The 25,866-nt window shown below is 43.7% G+C and overlaps 2 protein-coding genes across 12 annotated transcripts in view; one reads left to right on the top strand and one right to left on the bottom strand.

Moving 5' to 3' along the window:
- Positions 1-20,320, top strand: part of ATG5 (autophagy related 5) — a 98,009-nt gene extending 77,689 nt beyond the window's left edge. The window contains exons 8-9 of one of the 3 annotated variants that reach the window (XR_014953704.1): positions 1,329-1,467; positions 3,000-20,320. Coding sequence is in view for 1 of the 3 variants with exons in the window: in XM_085574955.1 (XP_085431081.1) it covers positions 1,329-1,339 (11 nt within the window). In the remaining 2 variants the exon portion in view is untranslated. Of the gene's footprint in view, positions 1-1,328 lie in introns of all 3 variants that reach the window. The other 2 variants (XR_014953703.1, XM_085574955.1) reach the window with 2 other exon arrangements.
- The window catches only part of PRDM1 (PR/SET domain 1), a 101,570-nt gene continuing 93,780 nt past the window's right edge, over positions 18,077-25,866 (bottom strand). For all 9 annotated transcript variants that reach the window (XM_085574947.1, XM_085574948.1, XM_085574946.1 and 6 more), the window contains 3 exons: positions 22,093-23,201; positions 21,662-21,790; positions 18,077-21,246 (listed from right to left, as the gene is read on the bottom strand). In XM_085574947.1, the coding sequence (XP_085431073.1) occupies positions 20,671-21,246; positions 21,662-21,790; positions 22,093-23,201 (1,814 nt within the window). In that variant the 3' untranslated portion in view covers positions 18,077-20,670. The remainder of the gene's footprint in view (positions 21,247-21,661; positions 21,791-22,092; positions 23,202-25,866) is intronic.

Below are 25,866 nucleotides of genomic sequence, written 5' to 3'. Positions count from 1 at the left end.
GTCGACTGCTTTAAATTCATTTTAAGTGTACACATAGTGCTCTTAAAATTAATATGTTTATAAACCTAAATTGGTTCCGTTGGATGCCTTTTGTTCTCTTTGTGGCTTCATTTGAAGCAACAGCAAAAAGCTGTGCTTGTTTGTGTGTTTAACCAAAACGTTAAATGTAATTAATCCACCAAAAGCATACAAATATTTTTGGAATAATAGAGGCGCCCCTTTCACAGTGTCTTAAGTATTTAGCACTATGGTTTGGCAAGTAGAAAGCAACTTCTTCACATCTCATAAATAAAATTTAAAAAATCTTTTGCTTGGCTTGTTTAATTTGAACCAACACAGTGCAGCACCCTTAGTTTTCCTTGTCTGCTTTGATAAGACTGAGGTTAGTATGTATGGTTGGCAGGAGGTAGCATTCCTAGTATTTTAGATTCTGGATCCTACTTTCTCCTCTGGAAAATACTGTGTCAGACAAATACAGTTCCCAGGAAATAAGAAAGGAGGGGATGAATATTGCAGTCTGAGACAGAGGTCCTGTTCAATCTGACTGGGGTGTGACTGTTTAGGGATTCATGATGCAGATCTATTGCTTTTGCCTCTTTTGTCAAAACAAAACAAAACAAAACAAAACAAAACAAAAAAAAACCAAAAAAAAAACCAAACAAACAAAAAAAAAAAAAACAACAAAACATTCCTTGGACTGGCAGAAACAGAATATCCAAAATACTTCAGCAAGATCAGACCACAAGGGTTAGTTTATTAACTGAGGATCTTTATGCATCCCAATTATTTTAACAATGAGAGAGTGGCTCCTTAGCCTGTTTGTTTCTAGCCAGTCCACTTCCCAGTTATTGAGCAATTCATGGGGATCGTAGGATGACTTTAGGGACTGCAGATTCTTCATCAATTAAAGTATAATTTCTAGCAAATGTGAGAACTTTGCTTTTTGCATTTGCTCTGAAGACTCTTTTCTTTAAAAAGTTGTGTTTTCCTCCATTACTTAAAATTCTGCCAATCCTGCTAAACCAGCAACTCAATCTTTGCCAGGTAACGCTATCTGAGCTCATCTTCTGTGCATGGGACTGAGTTTTAATGCCAAGGGTTGTCTGGTCTCAGTCATGTGTAATGACTGGGAATCATCTTAGTTATCCTTGTTTTGATCAAGGTACAACACACGTGGCCACTCACAAACTTGTGGAAGGCAGATGAGCCTATGTTACCGGTTTTTTTTCAAAAGAAGGGGAAAATTGACTAGTCTAATGCTTCTCAAAGGAAAAAAAAGTGATTTCTGCAGTGTGTTGGGTATTTTCTATACTTCTGTTCTCTTCCAGCTGTTGCTTGACTGGAGACCTGCACTGAACTGCTCTGTCTGGAGACTTGCACTGAACATTCACCCTGTCAAGCACAAGCTAACAGTGAACTGCACTTGTGTCATCTCCACAGCATCGTGACCAATCACAAATGAAAGCAGTAGGTTGCTTCTGGTTACTCACTGGTGTATTAGATTTCTAGTAGCAGTACCATTTTCAGGTTTGTAGGTTGTGTGTGGCAGATGGAAATAATTACTTTCAGTGTGCTCTGGGGTATTGCTAACTGAGCAAGAAAGACAGCGTGGCTTCCCTCTCCCACCAGCCAGGGTTTAGGATATGCCTAGCTGGAGTGCTACAAAGGTCTGGATTGATTCCTGAGTTTCATTAATGGTTTTCATTATTTCCACAGAAGCAGTTGAGGGATAAATGTAAATTCCAAGTGTCAGCTTCCAGGGAAGGTGTGAATCTGATCTGTGATGGCTCTCACTGAGAATGAATTTAGAGCAGTCTTGCTTTTAATGCTTGATTTTTGCATGTGCTGTGGTGATTCAGGATTTGTTGAGACCTGTGAGGTTCCTTTATGCCAGTATTGGTTTGTGCCTTTTAAGAAACATCCTTTCCAAAGCCCTCAGTGCCGAATCTCAGCAGCACAACTCCTGTGCAGCAGAAACTTCCCCAACTCCTGAGTTTCCTAAACACAGTCTGGGACTGCAGCATCCTCTGATGCTTCTGCATGTAAGACGTTTGGGTTTGGTCTGTTCCTCTCCAGCTCTTTGGATCTGCCAGCTCTGTGAAAATCACAGGATGTTAAACTTTTTTAATTAAAAAATAAAATGTGATTTGATATGTCAGCTTCAGAGGACAACTGCTGATTCCACATACTTCTCTGTGCTCTCCTGGTTTTGACTGCTGTTTCCTGTTACTGTGGTAGAATGAAATTGGTGTTATCCTCAGTGTTACCCTATGCTTACAGGACATGGGAACCAGCAGGTTTCCACACATATAAATCCAGCATTAAAAAGTGATGTAATCTTTTGCAGTGGTCCAGAAGGTAAAATGCATTGTGCTGCTACAGAGCAATCCTCAGAGTGCCCTTTATATAGACAAGCTGTTTTCTTTTTGCTTGGCCATCTTGCTTAAGATACAAAAGTACCCCCCAAGTATCTTTCATGGCTTTCATCTGTATCTGTGTAGCATTTTGCAAATGAAAGTTGGGAGGTTCACCATCCTTGTAAACAATATTGCCAGCCTCAGTTCCAGAACAGGGAAATGCCTCCCTGTCCACACAGATGAAATTCAACAGATGCTGAATTTTGCAGTTTTTTGATGTCTCACAGCATAAAAGCTGTAGTATGAACATTGAGGAAAAGCCTTTTTCCCACCAAAACTCTCAAGCAATCTCACAAGGGAAGCAAAGCTGCTTCCTCTGTCCTGAAGAGAACACAAGGGAGAGGCAGGGATGTGCAGAAATGAATGAGAAGATTTTGTCTAACTGGTCTTTTTTCTCACATAAGATTAGCAGAATGCTATTTGTTGCAGTCTGTTGTTGAAGTACCAATATTTGTTCTATTTTTAAAACAAAGAAGTGCTGATTTGATGAAAATCAACAGAAAAGAGTGCAGGAAGCTATTGATGTGAAAATATTTCCCATCATGCCAAGAGAAAAATTTTTATCAAATTTTTTTCTTTAAGGTGTCACTTTGCAAGCTTGAATGCTGATGGTAATGTTTTGCTGCTACAACAGGAGGAAATGAGACTGATGAAAATTTTCTGTGTGAAAACCTGTAAAAGTTGACTTCAAAGAAAGAGATGCCCATGAAACATGAATGCAGCAGAGATGTTCCACAGGGATATTTCAGCTCCCAGGAATATGAACTGTTGTGAGCTTCTCCCCTCTCAGATTTGCAAAGATGGAGATGCATTGACTCAAAACAGAAGGATTTTGATAAGCAGATATTAGCTTCAGTCAGAGCTGAGTAAAGAGGGGGAAAAAAGGTAGGTCACATTCAAAACAATGAACACTCACCAGCTTAATTATACACTGTGATAGTCCTACTCTTCAGACAGTGAAGATGGAAAAGTCCTTTTTTAAATTTTATTGGTACCCATGAATCTGCAGTCTTCAAGCCTATGCCAGCTGCTTCTGAAATCACAACAGAGGATGCTGCAAACTGTATGGCCATGTCTTTTCCTGAAATCATGTGGTTTGGCCTACAAGTAAACTTAATTGGTTCAAATGAAAAGGTTTGGATTTGATCAATTATTTGATATATGGTTTGTCAGCTTCTGGTGCTGTTCTGTCTTGTCAACTGAGAAATGCTAAAAACTTTGGGCAAGATGAATTAGTGAAAGTAATGCAACAGCTTTGATAATGTGACTTTCATGATGGCTAAAGGATAGCTCAATACCAATTATACATGATAAGTAATAAGAGTAAGCTAAAATTATAGCCTGACAGTGCTTAGGAGGGGACTTGGAGGATGTGTGTAATACATTTGCTTCCTTCCAAAACTTGTTGGACTAGCAGCCTGACTACAGGAAAATCACTGTAATTTAGCTTTTGCTGGCAGTATCAGCAGTGGAATCTAGGACATAAATACATTGCTTTATGTATATCTTAGCCCAGATCTAACATGGGAGCAAGTGAATATGACAAAGCTTGCACTGTTGTTGCTTCTCCTTTTTTTAAAACAGGAACAGGGACAGTTCGGACTTTTTTGTGCTGCAAAATAGACATGCACTTAAAAACATTACCTCTATTTCATCCCAAACATCTTATTGAAGGGAGACATGAGCCCAGGTTTTACCCAGTCCAAAACAGAGACCCTTAGTCAGATAGCAGAGCTGCTCTCCTGCAGCCATAAAGGAGGCAGGTGAGGAAATTCATAGTTCAGCTCTTCAGGCTTGGCACAGGAAGGCAGCTCTCATTGCACCCAGCCCCTGTCTGGGATGAAAGCAGTGATCACAACAAACCTGAACTGTCCACATGCCTCACATGTGACAGAAACATTTGTATTTCCTTCAGCCTGGTCCCTGGGAAGCATCTGACACCCTCATGAGCTTTGATTTGTATGTCTGGGGCACATTTTGTTTCTTACAATAGTCAGAGACTACAGACAAGAAGAACTGTGGGTCTTGATTTAAAATTTTGGAAGAGTAGGGTAGCCAAGCTTTCTACTTGCATTGGATGCATTCAGTTCCAGCTCCTGTGAGCTAAGGAAGCACTTGTGGTGACGTGTGTTGCCAAATGAATTAGCAGAAGCAGACCCAGCCAGCCCCGAGTGTGTCACTGGCCACTTTGGTGGCCCTTTTTGCCACCCTTGTAAGAAACCCAGGAACTGCTGCAATCTAGAGGGAATTGAGGTTTGAACTTTTGAGCTTGTGCCAGCATGCACCTGTTAACAGGGCTTTGCTGAGGTCTCTGACCTCCAAACAGAGATAAGCTGCTCTTGTGGGTTAGGAGATTTGAAGCTGCCGGGCTGAAATCCAGCAGTTCCAAGCCAAGCTCTTTACCTTTTCCTTGGTTAAGAGGTGCTTGAACTATTTGGCAGGGAGCCAGTGAGGTCTGCTGGGTCTGCTGTGGGGCAAGGAGTTATGTTAAAAGACCCAGTTTCCAATTAATCCAGGCCTCTGTAACTCTCTAAGTAGCTTGGCCAAAGTCACGTCGGTGCAGGGTCACCCTTGTCTTCCGAGCGTGAGACGGGGCAGATGAGGCCGCTGGTTCTGCTCAACGCCGAACTTCAGTGCAGATCATTAACATTTCGACCTTATCAGGAGAAAAGTTCTGGAAATTCTGCGTGTGATTGTATCTTGAGGGGCAGAAGGCAGAACAGAGCTAACTGCCTGATGTTTCTCTCTTAGGCTGGAGTTTAGCATTGCTCCATAATCTCTGCTGAGGCTGTTTTTGAATAAAATAGAATTCTGCATGGGGCTGTTCTTGATGTGGTTTCTGTGTTCTGAATTCTGAGGCAGAATTCATAACAAAAATTAGCCTAATTTTTTTTTCTTCTTTCTACAATTCTGATGGCAGGTACAGGATTTGGGGAAATTGCTTTGCTGCACCAGTGTGAAAGTGTTACTATAGCTGTGACCAAGGTTGCAGGAGATGGTCCTTGCTGCCTGATGTGCCCTGGCTTTAATAACCTGTGTGATTATTTTTGATATGCTTTTGGTTAATGACAAGTATCTCTCAGAGGTAATCTGTACTCTCCTGCACTGAAGTATGTCATGTGTGAAAAAGTGATGATGTGGTAGGTCTGTGACAGAGATTTTTGGTGTAACAGGGCCATGATGAACATCCCTTTTCAGCAACTGGGATGGGTTTGCTAGGAAAAGGCCTGATTGACATGTTACTTCTGTGGTCAGCTGATAAAAGCTGTGAGGAGCAGCACAGCACTGGCAGTGGCAACTCCTCTGCTGCTGGTTTTGACTGAAATGGTGATTATCTGCAATAAATGGTGAAACAGTGCAAACCCTGGATATGCCTGCCTGTTGCTTTAACAATTCACCCTCACAGTGGTTTTTGGACCCCTCAAACTTTCCTTGCTCAAAGAAAATTCATTTTAAAAACCAGGCTCATAACAGGAAGTTTATTATTTTCATTAATACAGTCTCTCTAAATACAGTCTGTTTGTTAATATGGTATAAATTGAACTGAGATAAAAGATCTAAGAAACAGAACTCCTGCCTGAGTCCTGTGTGGTGTATATTTAATGAATTTTCACTTAATTATCCATTAATATGGATTAATAAAATAAACATGGCAATTGAACAGTACAGTACTAAAATACTGTTCTGAAAGAAAACCACATTGAGTAAACTAAAACAACTGCATTTCTTACTAATCTACACAATGCATTTAATTTAAAAGGAGAATTTATAGTATTTGAAATATCCTACCACATACTGAAACTTTTAGTGTAAACTGCCACTTTCTGACTATCACATATTGAAATACTTGTGGTGCGTAGTGAAATTTATGTTACATTGTGTAAAATATATAGTGAAACCGAACTGATGTATAATGAGACACACATGTGCCTGCAATGACTTATCAGTTCCATTATTTTCTAACTAACATTATTTTCATGATCAAGTTTTTCTGGGTCAGAGGAAGAAAATGGTGAAGACTGGGACTGATACTACAATGGAGAGTGTAGACCCAAACTTGTACAAAAACCTAATCAAGCTGAGTTATCCTTTGTCCTTTCCTCAGATAAATTCTAAATGTAAAGTCTGCTAATGGTTACAACATGTCTCTCTTTCTCTGCCAAAGCTTCATTACGAACATCAACATCACCCCAGCAAGGGAAATACCACCAGCCACAAGTAGAGGGGCTGGGTGCTGAATTCTCAGCAGTTTTTACCAGAACGGGGCTGCTGCACAAGAGACCCTGGTGAGGTATGTGGGGCCTTGCAGGACCACCCTAGCACAGGTTGGGTCATTCAGACCCATTCAGGTTTTGTGGGAGGGGGCAAGTAGATATCCCAGACCTGATCTCCTTCATCCACCAGCGCTCCAGACCTCCTGTGAAGGCTCAGGGCGGATGGGCAGCATTGCTGTGACCTGCAAAACATCTCTCCATGCTGCTTAGCTTTGTTTTTTCTTTCTTAATTTAGGTCTGGATGACATAGCCAAGCATCCTGGTGGGGCAGGGCAGGCAGGCTGGCCGCTGGGTGTGCCCTGCTGCCGGCAGAGGAGGGCTGTGGCAGCCGGTCCAGCAGCTGCTGGCCTCTTGCTGACCTGGGGTGCTCCTCTGCAGCGCTGCTCTTTGCAACCCACAGTTGCTCTCCAGCTTCAGCAGTGGCTGGGGCTGAGGATGGCGGCTGCTGGGCTGGCTGGCTGGCTTGGGAGGTGCTTTTAACCTGCTTGACTGCGATCTTTGCAGGTCCCAGCCGGTGCAAGGCAGCAGGATCTCTCCAGATCTGCCCACTCTTGCCCAGAATTTGCTGCTTGGACCACAAGGCTGTTTCTGAGAACTTGCAAAAAAAAAACTTAAGGTCCTGATGCTGCTCAACCAAAAGTGTTGAAAATAAACCACAAGTCTTACAGTTGTCGACAGTCCTATTCCAAGCTCCATCAGAGTTTGCTTTCATGGGGTATCTTTTACCTGGTTTTGCAACTATGCCAGGGTGACCAAAGTATTTAACACCCAGAAAGTGATAACCACCGTGAAGTTCCCTCTTTCTGATCTGCCTCCGTAACACTCAAGTCAAGGTGTGTTTATCCCATCCGTGCACTGCCCTTTTGCTAAACCAAAACAAGCTGGGCCATACTGAAAGACCTTCCTACTTCATGGCTGTTGTGCAATTGAGGCTCATCAAGGATGGTTAAAGGCACAAGACAAAACACACCCTGCATTTGAGGGTAAGGTGTATTAACCTTTCCACTTGGAATGCCTAATTGCTCAAATATTGCCAACATTGTTCAAACTGCCAGATATGTTAGGGAACAGGCAAAACTGGAGGGACAACTCTATATGAGGGGTATGACAAATTTATTGGGTAAATTGTATGGGAGTGCTTAACCCTTCTCTCTGTTCTGTTTTTTGTAAGGACAGTTGCCAAGTAGAGCTGGTCATGACTAATTCATGTGAGGAAACAGCGTGGAGAAGTTAAACAGCAACAACCAGTTTAATTTCACTTGTTACCAATAGGCCTAACTTAAGTTTCAAAAGGAGATGAAAGGTAAATTTGCCATTTGCTCTCTATGTTTTAAAAGCTGCATGAGAGCTTGAAGAATGACATGCTCTGTATTACTAATGCTACCTCTGTCCTTAGAGCAGAAGGAGGGACAAATAGGATTTTATTTCTGTGTATACTAGGACAAAAATTCTCAAGAGCATAGATTTTGTGTTTTGTTCTACCTCATTCCTAGTTTTTAAAAATCATTCTAGAAGTACATTAGTTATCTCTGAAGCAGGGCAGAGCACACATATGTGTCAATGCCAAAACTGACCAGGATGATACAGGGACATTTTCATGAGGGAGAAGAAGGAAACATGTTCGTAAGTATCTGAGCATCAACTCTAGCAAACAATGCATCAGGTATGAATATTTCACAGGCAGTACAACCAACCAGCAGCTACCTCTCTTTTGGTTTATCTTCTTATCTCCCCTGAATCACAGGGTACAACAATGGTGACAGTGAGTGGATGAGGTACTGTGTATTTAGACAACATTGTAGAAGATGATTTGTCAACAGGGACAGAAACCTTTCATAATGCTTGGAGGAAAATTCATAGGATAATCCCAGGATAATAGATTTTTAATCCTTGGTTGTTTCCTTGTATGATACAAGCTAATAAGTGCCACCCACTCCTTTGAACCTTTCTGTAACTTCCTTGAGAAGTTCCATTTCCTTCCTTCCATTTCCTTTTGAAAGATGTTCAGTCCAAACTGAACAATTTGGACTGAATTCATTCAATTCCTTCATCCCTGTGGTTAGATTGTTACTTTGCTAAAACAGAATAGAGCAAAGCAAGAATCTTTTCAAAAGCAGGATATGGAATTGTTACCCCTTTGAGCTAACTATGGAAAGGCAAGCACATGGCTGAGCTTTGGTAAAATCATGTTGAAATACAATTCTCTTCATTTAAAGTGCTTCTGAAGAAGCCAGTCGTGATTTAAATGTCCATTACATGGGTTGTAGTTGAAGACTATCCAAAAGAAGGCTTCAAATGGGCAGATCTGCCCTCTGATGAGTCGGGTAATCTCTGTGAAGAGGCTGAAGGCAAATGGCTCTTGCATACCTTAGCAGCTTAGCAATTTTCTCAGCATCCACAAAAAAGCTGGGGATGATCACTTGCCAGTAAAAGGGACATTTTGCTAGCATGGACCCAGTTATTTGCTTCCCTGGCTGCCTGTATCCAGTCATGGAGATGTCAGTGCCCTGACAAAAGCACTAGCTAGCTCCATATCACTGGCTTTTCAGCTGCAGGGAAAAGTATTAGCAAAGGAAGATGTGTCAAAACAAGGGAAACCCTAAAAAAATAGTTATTTGGTAACATCAACCCAGGAAAATACTGAAGGGAGAGCTTTGGCAGGGTGGCAACAGGCTTCCAAGGAGCCAGAAAGCATTGTGGATGTTACAGTTTGTAACATTGAAATTTCATGCCTCAGAGTAAAGTCAGAGATGAGAAACTCTGGACCTTTCAATGTGGGAGAGCTGAATCTATCAAAATAGTTTCACTTTGCATCTGCAGACTGTGAAAAGATGTTCTTCCTTTTTTTTCTTTTTCTCTTAGTTGTGTGGGTCCCCTCACTTATTAGGCAACATGTTATCCAAAGAAAGGTAGTGTTTCACTGCTTCACTTCACCAGAAATTCCCCTCCTGGGAAGACTGAAGAAACTGGTGGCCACAAACTTGCAGCACTGGCAGGGAACCAGGAGCCCCAGGGATGCTCACCTAGAAAGCAAGAGGACAGGGATATGCACAGGGAAGGGGAGAATGAGAAAGGTAACAGAGGAAGAGTGGAAGGTTCACCACTCTCCTGTGCCAGTCTGTGTCACAGGTGACAGACTTCTCCTGGAAGCAGTGCCATGGCCAGCAGAGCTGGTGGATTGATGCATGGAAAGTGCCAATCCTGCTGTGTTGTGCAGCCATACCACAGGACAGTCACAGAATGGACAAATCTTACCAGTGCATGGGCTTTCCAAAGCCTCAGTTTGCCCAGGCAGCTGGTGAGGACAGCACTGAGGCAGCAATCTCAGGCACTCAGAGGATGAGAAAAACTGGAATTAAGGTTCAATCAGTCCTTCATGGATGTGCATAATGATGTGGTCTTTACAAGATGTGTGTTAGCTTTGCCCTTGGCCTTTGGAATTGGAACCAAAGGAGGCTCTAATGTGTAAACCCCACACCTTGGAGGTGGTCTCTTGAGAGAGGGAGGATAGATGGAGGGGCTGTCGTGGCCAGAGACTGGAATGCTGCCTAGGGGGAATGTTTTCCACTGACTGTTACTGAGGAGTTGTGCATTGCATGGCACAAGTCAACCTGAATTTTCACAGGTCATGTAGTGTAGTTATCCCTGGTTTGTGCTTGGTTTGAAGGCATTCAGGATCCCAGTTGACCCCTGAGGTTAAGATAAGCTAAAGTCAAATAACATGTGGGATAAACTGCCCTGAAATTCTGGGCACCCAAAGAGAGTTTTTTACTTTACACTCCTGTATTTTATTTCTTTTTCAGTCCTGCCTAGGGATACCACCTCCCTCTCCCATATGGATGCTGACTGACACAGGTGAAGCCTTCAGCCATCTTTCCAATGGTCCACTGAAAGCACTCTGGAGCAAATGGCCCCAGCTGGAGAGTGGGGCAGGAGCACAAAGGCCAGAGCTATGTAGCCAGAAAGGAAAATGGGGTGAGAGGGGTGGCATCCCTCCCCTGTCCCATGCAGGATGAGCATTTCCTGCCTTGTGCACTGAGCAAGGTACAGGTCCTGTGGGAAAAGCAGTGTGTGATCCTGCAAGCAAGGGCTGCTCCTGAAGCCATGTGTGGACAAGCTTAATTAATTCTGTCTCTTCAGAACTCTCTTTGGTGCTTGACATTTGAACCTTGCTTGCAGTGCGGTAATGCAGGGAGAGAGGTGAGTGTGCATGAGCAAGTGAAAGTGGTGTCAGCATTTTGATCAGAACAAGGTTTCCATTCAGTGCAGACACATGTCCAACCTGGTACCTGTTTGTTTCCAAGCGATGCAAAGGCCCACTCAGTTCAGCACACTTCTGGGGGCCCAGGTTTTTAATAGCATGTAATATTAATTTCTGGCAACAGATGAGAGTTAATACATTTTGTTTAAATCTGGGATGAGTTGTTGACCAGCTGTGGTCTCTGTGCAGAGATACCAAATGCTTTTCTTTGGATAATGTCAGTTCCATCCTGCAGAACACATGTGGGTCAGAGGCAGGACTGAAGACCAGCAAAAATAACCCATTTAATGTTATGGATCCATGTGTCTCCTGCAGAGCATTTGGCGTAGTTGTCCTCTAATGATTTAGGAAATTCAGAAAGTTCTGGATGAGATGGCTTTTTTTTAGTGCAGCATGTCAGTCAGTGCTGGTGGGAGGTTTCTGCCCTTCTCTCTGCACCAGTGAGGTAAATTAGGTAAGCAGAGGCATGAATTATTTGCATGAAGCTGAGGTGGCAAATGTGTTATCTCAACAGCAGAAAAGGAAATGATTCTCTATAGATTATTAATTACCGAAAAAGCAAAGGCATGTCTTTTGTTGCCACCACACCACTGGTCTGACTGTTGAGTAGATATGGATCAATATATCCCCTTCCTCCTCAACCCCCTTGCTCTTCACATTTTCACTTAGGCTGAGGTGAAGAGGTTTCACTTTAATTTATGTCATTCTTGTATTGCCAAATGGCATGCCAGTGCAACCGATCCGGGTGTGATCTGACTCTCTGTTGTGTGCTCTCACATGCAATCCCCTCGTGGGAAAATGCTGAGAGAAAATGGAAATTTAAGCTGTGCACCTAGCCACTGTGGTTTTTTTGGTTTTTAATAGTGCTTTGTTTGTAAGGTCCTTCGGGCAGAGAGTTTGTGTTGAGTTCAGGGTAGTCATAGCCCATGAGGATTTCTAAATATTATGATATTGCAGATAGTACTGTAAGCAACTTGTTCTCTCTATGAACAACAAACTACTTGCAGTTACACATCAGAGGATCTCAAAACAAGGTCAAATATTAGTCCTACACCACAGCCTGAACAAGTCTTGTACCTATTCTACAAATGAGTTGGGTGCTCTATGGGAAGGTCAACTGACTTGTTCCAGACCTCACGACTAGTTAGTGGAGGTACCAAAACCAGAACACAGCTATCTTAGCTCCAGGGCCCTTGTTTTTATTGTTTAGCCCATGCCTTGAAGTACTGACATTTTTAGATTAAAAAGAAAAGTTTGTCTTTAAACTGTTAGGCAAGCTTAATCTTGGATATATTCCCCTGTGTAGATACTCATCGCTGTCTTAGTGTTCAGATTGATCTAAATAATTACACTGAAAATTAAATTTTTAAAATGTAGTAAGAATGGCATCAACTGGTATTCCCATACTTAAACATCCTGAATCTGGGGTAAATGAGAACTGTAACTAAACTCTGTGTCTGGATCCATCTCTTGGTAGATTTTTGAAGTCAGACTCACATGGGGTGAGGCATTTCTTTGTGGCTAATGGATGCAGAAGGAGATAATGGGCAAGAGACCAGTGGCAAAGAACTGAGATTTAGCTTGTTCAAGTCTAACAAGGCACTTAGATTGTTTTGCAGGGGTGTGTGCTGCTTCAGGAAATGGGTTTAATGGTCAGGAAAGGCCCTTGTTTTCCAGCCTTTCATTTTGGATGAGTAGCAAAGATTTTGAAGGAAACTGGAGAGCACTCTGCCTCCACTAAAGTTTGTCCCCTCCACTCCTCAGCCTGCCTCTCTGTTGGGTGCTCCCTAGCAGGATAAGGATAATCCTCCCCTACACAGCAGAAGGGCCTGGGCCATGTTGCCTGTGCTCAGCAGCTCTTGAACCACTCGCACCTGCAGCCACTGTTCCACCTCATCTCCTGGGCTGCTTTTTGAGGTCAAGCAAGACCAACGACAGTGCAGCAAACAACAGAGTCATTCTTGAATATTGTATCTGGAGGGGATTACAAACTCAAGCAGATGTGAGGGAGGAAGAAAATCTACATATAGCTGCTACGTAGGTCATAACTTCATCTTACTCAGGTGTTTTATGAACAAGTCTCCCAGTGATTTGTGGCATGTGGCTCCCAAGGAGGGCAATAAGAACTGGGGTATCCCCTGGGATATGCTGAATTCCTGAATGGCTCCTCTCAGTCACAGCCCACGTAGGGACAGAGGGACAGCCAGTATGGACATTGGTGTGTAGTGTAAAAGCTGTGTGTTTATAGCAAACATATGTAAAGATAGCAACGCTCATTTGGAAATCAATTGCACAGCTGGGCACAGGGGTGACTGTTGAGACCACAAGCCTTTGGAGCAAAACCAGAGCTGCTACCCAAGGGCCATGGATGTACCTGCCCTGCCCTTCCCTTGCTGCCATCTCTAATCATGGGCACAGTTTTGGTCAGGGGCTTGTGGCTAATCTTACTCAGGGCCAGCCCAGGAAGAATGGGGATGGGCAAGCACCTCCTGCAGCTGCCCAGTTTGTAGCTGCCAGGCTGGGCCCCAGTACTGGGACATCAATGCAAGGGAACGGGGCTGAAGCAGGATTTTAGGGCAAAGGGGATGTAGGAAGAACCCCAGCCCTGAGATCCTGGCTCTGTTAGGTTGGGTCCTGTCTAGGGGTTTTGGCAGATTGGAATGCTCTGCTGAGAAAAAGCCCTCTGGTTGTCACCTCTCTCATTTCTCTGTGCTTAAAGTGTATTTTCTCAGTTTGCAGTGTCAGGGGGCTGGGTGCACTGTGAAGCAATTTGGATTCTGCATTGATAAGGCAAGTGCAAACTGTCTCCGCAGTTCTCGAGAGCAGAATCAAACTGAAACTTACCACTCAGAGTAGAAAGCACATAACACCCACAGCTACAGACATGCACAAATTGCTGTAATACAGGTTAGAAAAGGAGCCCTGTTCTGCACTCTCTGGTCTCATTAAAAACATGCACACAACACCAAATCTTCACTGAATGACTACAAGCACCAGCGCATGTTCCCTCCTAAACACCCAACTTACTTGTAACGGCTTATTGAAAGGCAAATTTTCACTTTTCACGTATTCTTGCTCCCCTTAGCACCTGGTTGCAGTTTCTACAACATTTTTAACTTCTTTTTTTATCATGACTGGTTGCAAGTAAAGTGAGACCTCTCTGGGACACCACCCAGCCTGGTTAACTGGGTCCCCACCTGGGGACATGGCTCCAGCGTGCCCGGAAGAAACCAAACCTCCCCCTCTTAGTAAAACATCTGCAAGGGGCTTTGAGGATGACAAGAAGAGCAGATCTGGTCTGTAAAGATGTACAGAACCTGTCCCTTAAAAACAAAAGGTCATCAGAACACACAAGGTAGACTAAGAAAGTAAAGGTGGGGAAAAAATGTTTCCTGGGGCTTACAGAGGGACAGTTCTCAAGCAGAAAATTTTGCCATCGGGAAGTTGTTGGCAGACTGGGAACTATAATAGGCAAAAAATCACATTCAAAATGCTGCCTGCCACACTCTTCTTCCTGCCCAAAAGCTGACAACTGCTTTTAAGTTAGGATTTACTGTATAAGACCTAACTGGTAAAGGCAGGATCATTGGGTCTCCCTAACCCCAAGACTGATATCACATTTTGACAGCTGTCCTCAGCACAAATGAACTATGAAAGAGGTTTTTAGCCTCTGATTTTGCTGTGTGTGGTTTCAATATTGCAGGAATTGTTTCTCTTCCCAGTGCAGTGTGGCCACTTTGGGGCAGGAATGCTGTAAGGAATCTCACTCAGTCCTTGGATAAGGAAATGATCAAGGACTTGCTTATTCACAATTAAATGGAGAAAAAGAGCTGAAAGCCTTTATTAATCATTGCACAATAAGGAAGTCATACTGGTTTTGCTCCTTTCAATATGGCTATTTGGTCACACCTACCTAAGTGGTTTGGCATCCCAACCATCTCTCTGCGTGCAGCTGAGGAGGAGGAGGAGGAGAAGGAAGGAAGGGCGGGCCTTGCTTCAGCACCACCAAGGTGCCTGGCTGACAGCTCACAGGGAAGGGAGAGCTCTGAGTGTCCATCTCCCTTTCCTGAAGGGCCAGGCATCTCTTTTTAGAGATCTGTGCCCAGAGCACACACCACTGCTGCCTGTCCCCATGCTTTGGGCACAGGTTTCTGCCTCAAGCCCTGGTGGCAAAAAGGAGCAGAAATGAATGCATGCCCTGTGCCAGAGTTCCCCCTGCCAGCTGCAGGGGTCCCTGCCAGGGAGAGTCAGCTCTTGGGGGTGTGTGCCACCCACCCAGTCACTGCAGATCCTTGCCTCACTACTGGGCTTCTGCTCCCTCGTTTACCTATTGTGGCAGCCAATCTGTGTAACCCCCAGCTCCAGAAAGCAATTTGTGGCTAGATGTGGTGGCTGGCAGGTGCCTCTGAAGTGCCAGGAGACACATGCTCAGGCTCCAGGCTTTGGCTGGCACAGGGAGCCGTATTGCCCTAGAAAAGGGTGCTGAGGTGATGTCTCAGGGGTCTTTCCTAGATGAGCTTGTGCAGGCTGAAGTTTGTAGAGCTGCACAGCCTGAGCCAGCAGTGCCTGTGCTGCCTGGAGATGGAAAGCATCATCCCAGGAAAACCTGGGCTGGGTTTTCCTGTGTAGAGCACCACTGAAGTGGTGCCAAGCTGCAAGCTCTCATGGTGGAACTAAGGATACCTTGGCTGTGAAGCAGAAGGCAATGTCTGCTTGTGCACACCCCCAAGGAGACGCCTGACCCCTCTGTCATGGGATGAGAATACAACTTTGCATCAGAGGTCTGCACTCGGGCAGCAGGGTCTCAGTGAGGCTTAGTGGCCCCTCTCCCATTTGGCTGCCACAGTGAATTGCTGGGAAATGTTCCCCAATCTCTTAAAGATGAGTGAAAGCAGAGTCATGCAGCATATTGGAAACTCTGTCATTGATGGCAGCTGGTACAAAGGTGGCCTCGACTGGTGTGCAGGTGTGCTCTTTGCCAGCTCTTCCATGTGCTTCTCGGGAGAATGGGAAGGGCAAGCAGACATGCTGTTTTCAGGATGGGTCTGTTTCAGCATCTCATGAAAAATTAAACACTTGTGATTTTGGGAAGTGCCACATCTTTGACAAAAGCTCTTGTTTTTCTGCTGTTCAGGTGAGATTGTGCTGATGTTACCAAAATGTCAACCTGTGCTCCCCACATCCCAGGCCAGGCAGCTGCCTTTTCCCTGCCAGCCTACCCCAACCTTGCGGGAAACCTCCCTCTCAATGCCAGGGCGGCTGCTTTGATGCTGTCAGTGAGTTTTTCTTTAGCCACCGTGACAGCCTGTGTTTTGCAGATACCTGCCCCATGATGGGCACATTCCTCAGCCGCACCGCATACACTCAGCTCCGGCTCATGCAGTAATTAGACAAGTGTTTCCTGGCTGCCTTTAATTACAGCCACAACTGTTTCCCTCACTCTAATGTAACGCCTCTGAATGACAGGAAAGCTTTTGGGCCGCATCCCACACGGTCCCAGCACGTGTTGAGACGCGGCCGTACACTGGCAGACACTGACTTGAACCCAAAGGGCTCATACCCCCTCAGTGAGTCACATTTTTCATTTTCGACCTCAAGGCCATAATTGCCCACACTGGGAATTAGCGGTGCCTCCCCAGTACCCAGCCGAGAAGCAACTGGGCTTTATAAACTGGGCAGCATCCTCCCTAAATCTGTGCTTGAGTCTATCTCAGCTGTAATTTGCCCTGTCCTGTGGCAAAGCAGTTCAGCTGACAAGGCCACATTGCCCAACACTTTTGGCCCCTCAACATTTTCACACGGGTGGCAGCGAGATGGGCACGGGCCGTGCCCGCGCACAGGCAGCCGGCAGCTCTGCGCCGGGCACGCGGTCTCATGGGGCCATGCTCCCAAATTGATGAGCTTTCCCCTTCCAGCCCCTTGCTGAGGCTGCTGTGGCTATCTGACCTGGTGGTGGTGGTGTTGCCATGGCCGAATCCTGCTGTATGGCTGCTCCGAGCCCCCAAGCCGTCAGCGGCTCCCAGCCGGCTTGGGGGCTGCCAGAACCCAAGGCAGCAGCTGGCGCGCTCGGCCTCGCGAGGCTGTGATCTATAACGTGCATTGTCTTTTTATGTAATGTGTTTTATTAAACATCTTCTAAAGCTTACAAGTGTCCCCAGGACATAACTCTCCAGCACAACGTAACGCTTTGCCAAGTAATGAAGTATGATTTATGGCGGTAATGGTTATCCTATGTTTTTTTAAAAAAATTATTACAGCAATAGCTCTGTCGAATATAGGAATATAACATGCTGCATTTGGCACGTTTATGACAACAGTGCTCTGGTTTTCTTAACTCCACAGTTCAGTGTTGGCAGTATTTCAAATTCTTGAGACAGATGTTTAAATGAATTTTTTTAAGAGGACAGTGAAATACTTTTAAAACATCATACGGCACTGAGTGTCTCAATATGTGCAGGAACGTTATTTCTTTAACATTCAGGTAGGGCAGGGCAGCACATGGCCTCTCTGGTTTAGATCTCACGGTAAATGATGGAAGTAGCAAATGTTGAATTACCTTTCTGGGGCATCCTGGCCTGCTGTTACTCTTGGGCTGAGGTGGGGAGGGAGGGGCGGACACTTGACCTTCCCCTGGATTTAGTGCAGTGTTCACATCTCCTTTGTGAGCACTTACAGCAGATCCACGTTTGTTTTGAATGCAGTTCCCACCATGCTGAGACAGGACTAAGTGGTCTCACACTGACATTTTGAGTGTGTCATTGTGGTCCCGGTGGTTAGGGTTTCAGGCCAGAAATGACAATCATTTGGAAAAATGTAAATGAGAACCCTGGTCATGTATCTCTGAGGCAGATAGCATTCAAGTATTTCCATTGAAACACTGAAAATTCTTGGCTTTTTTTTTTTTTTTTCTAAAAATAGGTACTGTCTGAAACTGAGGAAACCTCTGTACAAAATGAAGCCAGGGTATTCAGCTCTGGCATTGCTGTTTGCACCTTTCAAAGAGGGAAAATCAGAACCCACAAAGGCAGGAGTCAGCACTGCTGAAGACACCATCACCCTCAGTGTACCAGTGCTGGGGCCACAACCAGGCTGGTGCAGAGAGATTGAAGACAAGGGAAGCATCAGTAAAGCAATGAACACTTATATTTAATTTACATTTGACAATTTGCACATAAATAATGATGTAAACCAATACGTAAACATATAATAGTTTGTTGTTCTAGCAAAGTAAAAAGCCTGTTAACTTTGGTCAGAGTCTTTCTTAAGAGAGACAAAAAACCCCCAAAAACACTGTTGATTGTTGCTACATTCACATGTAAAACGTCTAAGGGGAGGGGGAAACAGTAAAGAGAAGTAACAATTCTTAAAGCTGATGCATATAAATTCTTGTAAATTTTGTATCAAATACAAGAAAGCACTACAGGCAATTATAGGAAAAGTGTGTGTCCAGTGACAGAGTAGTGATACTTTGGTTTATCCTACAATTAAGTACTATATTTATGAACTATTGCTACATTTAAAAAGATGTCAGCCTCACAATTTGCAGGAGTGGAAATGTAATGAACTGGAGTCCTTCAAAAGCTGTGTTTAGAGACTTGTATTTCAGAATTGTTGGTTTTTTTAACAGAAGGCATTAAAATGAAGTTTGCTGAAAAAAAAAAAGACCACCGAATCCTGAATTGTTGAGGTGGACTCGTAAAATTTTTTTTAAGACTATAACCAGACAAAAAGGGATACATGGAGGGGAGGTGTGTAATAATGCTACTTATGTTCGTGTGAGTTGACTGTGCAACTCCTTAGTGGCAGGGCACAATGAGACAAGGGCCTTGTCCCACCTGACTTCCATCCTGCCCTTACTGTGATTTGTGATCACGTCACGCACGGGTCATATTTGGCTTCTTTTCAAGTTCTTTCAGTACTATTTTCTAGTTGTCTGTTGACTGACCACCAGCCTCCTTCCCCCCCAGTGCAGACTGCCAGGAGAGTAGGGGACTGAAGGAGTCCTGGCCTGCAATACAGGGTCATTCCCACCAAATTCACTGAGATGCCACACGTGGATGCAGGATGATGTCATTCACGTGTTTGCAAGTTCCAGCTTCATCTTCAGCTCTGTGTGTGTGTATTTGCAAGTGATAAATGCCTTGGTACATCCTTCTGGTTTTGAGGTCATTGGTTATTTGCAAAACTGGATAACATTTGATTTTCACACTTAGATGAAAAATAGGTTTTATTACATGGTTTGGCTCACAACTTAAGTGGTATAAATATATATACATATACATATATCGTATAGTGGTATAAATATATCTATAAATATACATGTATTCTTTGCTACACCTCAAACGTCACCATATCATCTTTGGGCTTAGCAAAACAAAAAGATAAAAGGATGTGCATTCTATCTTTCCCTGTGCACATTTTGGTTTCTTCTCTAAAGTAGCAAAGCATTTAGGTAAAACAGCATTGTCTGCACCACTGGACACAAGCACTGAGGTAATTGTTGTTCAACAACTTTGCAATGCCCTTTTCTTCTTTAATTAAATTAACCACAAAATGTACAAACACAAATACTGAGAAAAATCTGAGTCGTACAGGAAGGAAGAAAAAAAATTTATGTGCCAGGAAAGGACTTTGTAGCCCACTTCTACCCAGGCGAAGTGGGAGAGAAAAATACAAGTAAAACTGAACCCCTTCTTACTCAGGGAATCTGACCATCATTTTTTTTAACCCTGGAAGGCTCTGGCCAAAAAAAACCCCCAAAATAAAACAAAAGTCGTAAGAAAGAAACCTGCCCAAACCCCGCTTTAGGCAGAATAATATTTGTGTTGTTGCTTTTAAATTGCTTTTGGAAACAAAAAAATGTGAGATTTTATTTTGGAAAAGCCACTTTAAGCTCATGTGTTCCTTTGGTCTTAAAGTTACATGACAATGTGTGGGGCTGGAGCTGTGTTCTAAAACCCTGTGGTATTGTCCATGGCAGGTCAGTGTTTGCTGTGCCACATCTGTTTCAGGGAGAGCTGCAGGTAGAAGAATCTTTCTCCTCCCCTCAGAGAGGCAGGAGAAAAAGCTTCTTCCCTGCTTGCTGCTGCTCTGGGCTGTTGGTTTGCTATTTTTTTTTTTCTTCTTTTCAATTCCCACTGGGGTGATTTACTCATGAAAGTACACGGCCTTTTTTTCAAACCAACAGATCTAGGATTCCGTATGTCACATGTCCAGCTTTGGCAATATGAAAAACCACATTTGTTTAAAAGACATTGGTACATAAAACACATTTACTGAAACCCTAATCTTAGGTTCTTAAAACAGATGTGCAGAAAAAAAAATATCTACAAAGAATGGCCATAAAACAAAAAAAAAAAAACCAAAAACATTTAAAGTAAAAATTACAATGAATTTTTCCAGTCATTGTAAACATTTTCCTAATTATTGCTTTTAGAATGATTAATTGCATAATAAATTATGAAGTACTATCATTGAAAAAATAATTATGAATAAATGATTGTCTCTTAGTAACTGGCGAGGCAATGCAGAGTCCTTTGCCCCTTTTTATGCCCTGAGAAAACAGTAACTTTGGAGTTCCTTCTTTTAGCTGGAGAGCGTAGGGAAAACTACTGTAAGCCAAGATTGCTTTGCAGCATTGAAACTATGTACAAGCAACTGCTACAGGCACCCTGACTTGCCAAGTCATAAATAAAAAAAATCACTTTGCCAAAAAGTCTTAAGGGTCCATTGGTTCAATTGTTTCTTGCTTGACCTTTACAGGTAACAGAGGTAGTGGGTGACCGTGAGGCAACTTCATAACTGACATATCTGACGACTCGTAAAGGTTGCATCCTGAGGAGATAAGCCCATTTCCCAGGTTCCTCTGTAGAGAGACTTTCAGGTTGGCTCCCTCCATTTCCCTCCTGAGCATGGTCAGTATATCCTTCTCCACGATCGATGTTAAGTCGATATTGTCCTCCACTTCTTCCAGCTTGTCAGCATTGTCACTGATGTCGAACTTCTCAATCTCCTCATTGATTCGGTTCAGGTCCTCCATGGAGAGGCCGGAGGCCGGGGCGACGGGGCAGTTGCCCTTCAGATGGACCTGGAGGCTGCAGAGGTGAATGTAGCTCTTGTGGCAGTGGATGCATTTATGGGGGCGTTCCCGGGTGTGGAGACGCTTGTGCAGCTTCAGGTGCACAAACTGGGTGAATTTGGCTGGGCAGAGCTTGCACTGGTAAGGCTTCTCTCCAGAGTGGAGCCGCAGGTGGGTTTTGAGATTGCTGGTGCTGCTGAACCGCTTGTGACAAACCTAATGTGCGGGTGGCAGAGAAACAGCAAATGAGTGGGAGGTGATTTTATAGTTTAAATCACAGACACCTAGGAGGAGATGGCAAGATGAAGCAGCAGCTTTCTACATCTTCACACTTTCTCACAAAGGGAAAAAAAAATCCCCACCTTTTTTATTTTAAATATCGCTGAATGTCATTTTGAATGTATCTGACAGCAAAACTGTATCAGGCAGGTGTTGCTCTAGCAGGCTGCAGGCAATCGTGCTGTCTCATGGACGCTGCTGCACCAGGGCTGGGCCCGGCTGTGGTGCAGATTCTGGCCCTGAGCAACCAAGGGTTTTTCCCTCAGCCCTCCCTGCACACTCTAGGGGATGTGCAAAGCTCTGCCATCCCTTTGGCCTCCGAAGGAATCACCTCTCTCTCTGTGTAACATACCTGACACTCGTGGGGCTTTTCTCCCGTGTGTACCAGATAGTGCTTCTGGAGGTGAGCCAGCTGTGTGAAGCCCTTATTGCAAGTCTGGCATTTAAATGGTCTCTCTCCACTGTGTACTCGGAGGTGCACCTAGGGAGAGACAAAGCAATTAACAATTTGCAGTTTCCAGTACTACAACAAAAGTGCTTTCAGATGTTTCGTACAGTCAGCGGAAGAGTCCCATTGCCAAAATACAATGTTATCTGGTTAATTAGGTGGCGTCAGTATTAAAGCACACAACCACACTTTCTTGCTGGGGGATCCTGTATTAAGCCCAGACTTATAAACAGCCTAACAAGCAAGGGAGGCCTGACCCTGCTTTTCTTCGAAAACCTACAGGGAGAAATCTGAGCCTTCAAAAGAAGGCTCCTGTCTTATTCTCCACTGCCTACCTTCAGATTGGAGAGCTGGCCAAAGGTCTTGGAGCAAACATTGCATTCGTACTTGATCTTCCCATTCTGTTTTTTCAGTGGGTATGGGAGGGTTTTGTAACCGGTCACATTCCTCTTACTTTTAATGAGATTCATGGCTTCTTCACCACCGGTGGCAGCCAACACCACTGAGGTAGGTTTAGGTTGCATTATGTGTTCCGAACTGGCTGCTGTACCAGCGGTGGGGGACCCACTGGTAGGGCTGCATGGCTTGTCCTTCATGCTGGCAGCAGCGCCCGTGACAGAGAAGGCACTGTTGGGTGCTGGTATGAGGAAGTCTCTCGGATGATCAGGCTGCAGCAGTCGACGGCCTCCTTCACTGGGCAGTGAGCTGGGGAGCGTGGTGGGGTTGAGCATGTGGTGGGAAAGGCTACCTCCGCTGAGCAGGTTGCCATAAAGAGGGTACATCCTTGGGAAGAGATTGAAATTGTTGATGCCGTTGATATTGTTCAAAGCGCTCAGGTTATTACAGCTCATATTGAATGAAGGTAACAGGAATTTGGGATAATGGGGGTTATAGGATGGTAGAAAAGCAGGTGAGAGGTGGCCAGGGGGTGCATATCCGGGATAAGACCCCAATCCTTCTGAGCCATATGATCCATTCAAGTAAGAGTATGGCTCTCTGTGCTCTTGGGAAGTAGGTGCCAGAGGTGAAACTGTGACCCCCGGACTACTGTGAGGGCTTGAACTTTTTAAACTTTGGTCTGGGCTGCTCCTCCCGGAAGGACTTGGCGTAGTAGATGCCTGGATGGGCGAGTGAGTAATGTAGCTGGGTCTGTCCATGCCATATGCTAAGGAAGCTTTCAGATAGTCTTCTGGAATGTGAGGTCGGATCGGGTAGACAACTCGAGGGAAGAAACACCTCTCCGGGCTATAGTTCTTACGTAAATCATCCAAGTCTTTTTCTGGAGTAACTGGTGAAATGTTGGTCTGAAAGAAGTCTTTTCCTTTAGGAGGATTGGATTCCATTTTCAGGATTTCTTTCACACTGTGCTCCTTCTTTGGGATGCTTTTCTGATAAAGCTCATCTTTATCAGCGCTGTGCTGCTTTGGATTAATGTGGGTTTGTGCTGAAATACAAAAACAAGATAATGATTATTTAGATATGTCACTGGTGTTATCTCTTTTCAAAACAAATCTAACCCCTACAAGTTTAGTGGGAAGGAAGGGCTACTCTCAGAGATGAGCAATCATTCAACTTTCCACAAAACTAATGGTTGTGTGAAGAAATGCCTGCTAGTATTAAGTGTTAATAAAAAGCATTGTTAACTTAAGGGATACTGACCAGTACATAAGATCTGGATAATGATGCATTTGCAGAGTGCCAGCCTCCACTCCGCAAACTGATTTCACCTTCCCTCCCCCTTAAATTTGCCTAGCTTTGCTGTGGAATGCCTCTTTAAGCAGTATTTCTAATAAATGTGGTAATGAGCATTTGTTCACAAAACAGGTTTAACTGAAGGACTTTGCAAAACACAAGCTCCCAGAAATGTTCCTCAGTAAAATAACAAGGCATGACAAATCGGGTTTTGCCAAACCGCAGCAGTCACTTCACCAGCCAGTTCAATTACTTACAGTACCAAAAAAACCATGGCTGGCTAGGATGAAAGCCTTCTTCAAAGAGAAGGTATTCTCCATCAGTAAACAGATCATTACTCATTAAATATACTGCTTAGGAACATCTACAACAAAGCAGACTATTTACTGCAGATTTCTGTGGCATTCAGTCTATGCAAAACTCCTCTGCTTACAGCTGTATTTTATAAAAAAAATGCTGAAGCAAAGCAAAAGAAAGCAAGACTGGTTGGCTCCAGCTTAAGTTGAAATGTGCTTTTAAAAAAAAGGGAAAAGAAATAGGTATTTTGAAGAAAATAGAAGCTAGCACACATTCATCTCAGTTCAGCACATACTCTATTTATCTGTATTCAAAGACCTTGCTGTCTGGACATAATATAATCTTAACAGCACACTGAAAGATGACTTCAGTAGAAAAGAAAAATCTGCCTTTATCTTTGTTACATAACCTTGATTACTTGTAAGATATCATATTATAGGGGGGGAAGACTACAAGAAGGTTTCATAATCATAGTTAGTTAGTGCAAGGCTTTCCATCAGGAGGTAGAAGCCAACACCAGTAGGTACGTGACTCAAGAACACTGCAGTCCTTTAGACACATTTCTACTTCCTTGACTGACTGTTCTTATTTCATTATCTGAGGTGAGAAACAGTTATTTCTGATTTTTGGAGGATCATCTGAACAAAGTGAGGAATGTGAGAACAGGCAACTACCATGCCGCTTTCAACACAGATTCTTTGCTTCACTATTCACTACCCTGATGGAATCTATCATTTAGCAACATTACCCTATAAGGCAAAGAAACAGCCATTTATTAAACATATCCAAGAAAACAGCTGCTTGCAAAGCATGCTCCTACTTACAGCAACCCACTTTACAGTAGCATTCTTTTTGAAATGGCATTAGACTAGCAACAAGAAAATTTAGTTTGAGATTTTTGAGTAGCTTTTGAGTAGTATACTTTCAAGCTCCAATGAAATGCAATTGAACACAGTTAAGTTCAATTAAAATATTTATGATAAAAATTAAAAGTGTTGTACAGCAAGCATGCGCATACATAAGCTCACAGGTAGCTTTCCAATTACTTCTCTTGGTGTCCAAAGTTTAATGCAGATATGTATCAAAAATGAAGTAATAACATGTTGTGTTTTCTGGCTTCAAAAACCATCTACTTTCTTTGGTAATTTTGTCTGTACTTCTGGACTGGTAACTCATTTTCTAAATGTCAGCCAGGTTTTGGGGCATAGCATAGAGGTCCTACTAGGTTCAAGAAGCTCTACAATGGCACTGTGAATAATATTATCTGTATCTTCTTATCAGCTGCCTTTCACCACAGCAGTGTCTCAGAGCAAACATTCTTGGTGACACTATCAGCATCAGGAAGTATCAAGACCAGGCAGTACTGAAAACTGGACATGGGGGTGGGAGGCAGGACTTTTGAAGCCTTGCAGCAGGAAAAATAAATAAATACCACCTTATCAGGCCCATATCAGTTTCTCAGTGGGGCCTGTCAAACAGGAAGTTCAAATTGACACTTTTCTCTTTTAAAGAAAAAAACCCAGGGGGAGGGGAAGAGGAAGGAGAAATGCTGGTGGTGCTGGAAAAGTGATAGAGAAACTGAGGCCTCTTCAGCTGGAGAAAGAGCTCCCACTGTCACAACATTAAACACGAGGGTGGGGATGTACGTGCCTTATGTGCAGGAGCAAGCCCAGGAGTGACAGAAAGGAAGCTCGTGCAGAGATGGTAACTTTCTTTGTGCAGCAATCCCATGCTCCCTCTTGACTGACTAAAGATAATTGCTCTTTTCTTCCCTTCTGAGTTATCCCAGGAAAGCTGTCCCTCTTACTCATTTCCATGTGTAGACAGAAGTCGTGATATTTAAAGATAATTTTCCACGTCCAACTGTGACAGCTCTCTTTAGTATGCAAGCTATCTTTGGTCCATAAATCCCCTCCTGGCTTTTTCCCTTATTACTGGAGCACAAAGGACACTTGGGAACACCAGAGAGATCAAAACATAAACAAGAGTGTCAGCACTGTGTAAAATAAGAGAAGGTAATGTCCGGGGCCAAGTAGAGGTTCTTGAGTTTTATACTGAAGGTGAATTTAAACCAGGGCTGAAATTGATTGAGAGGTTTACAACCTTTCTTGTTGCTCTTA

This window comes from Lonchura striata, chromosome 3 (assembly GCF_050655825.1).
Source record: "Lonchura striata isolate lonStrDom1 chromosome 3, ASM5065582v1, whole genome shotgun sequence".
Taxonomy (NCBI): domain Eukaryota; kingdom Metazoa; phylum Chordata; class Aves; order Passeriformes; family Estrildidae; genus Lonchura; species Lonchura striata.
The sequence above is the reverse complement of the archived record's forward strand: the minus strand, read 5'-3'. Positions and strand labels throughout refer to the sequence as shown.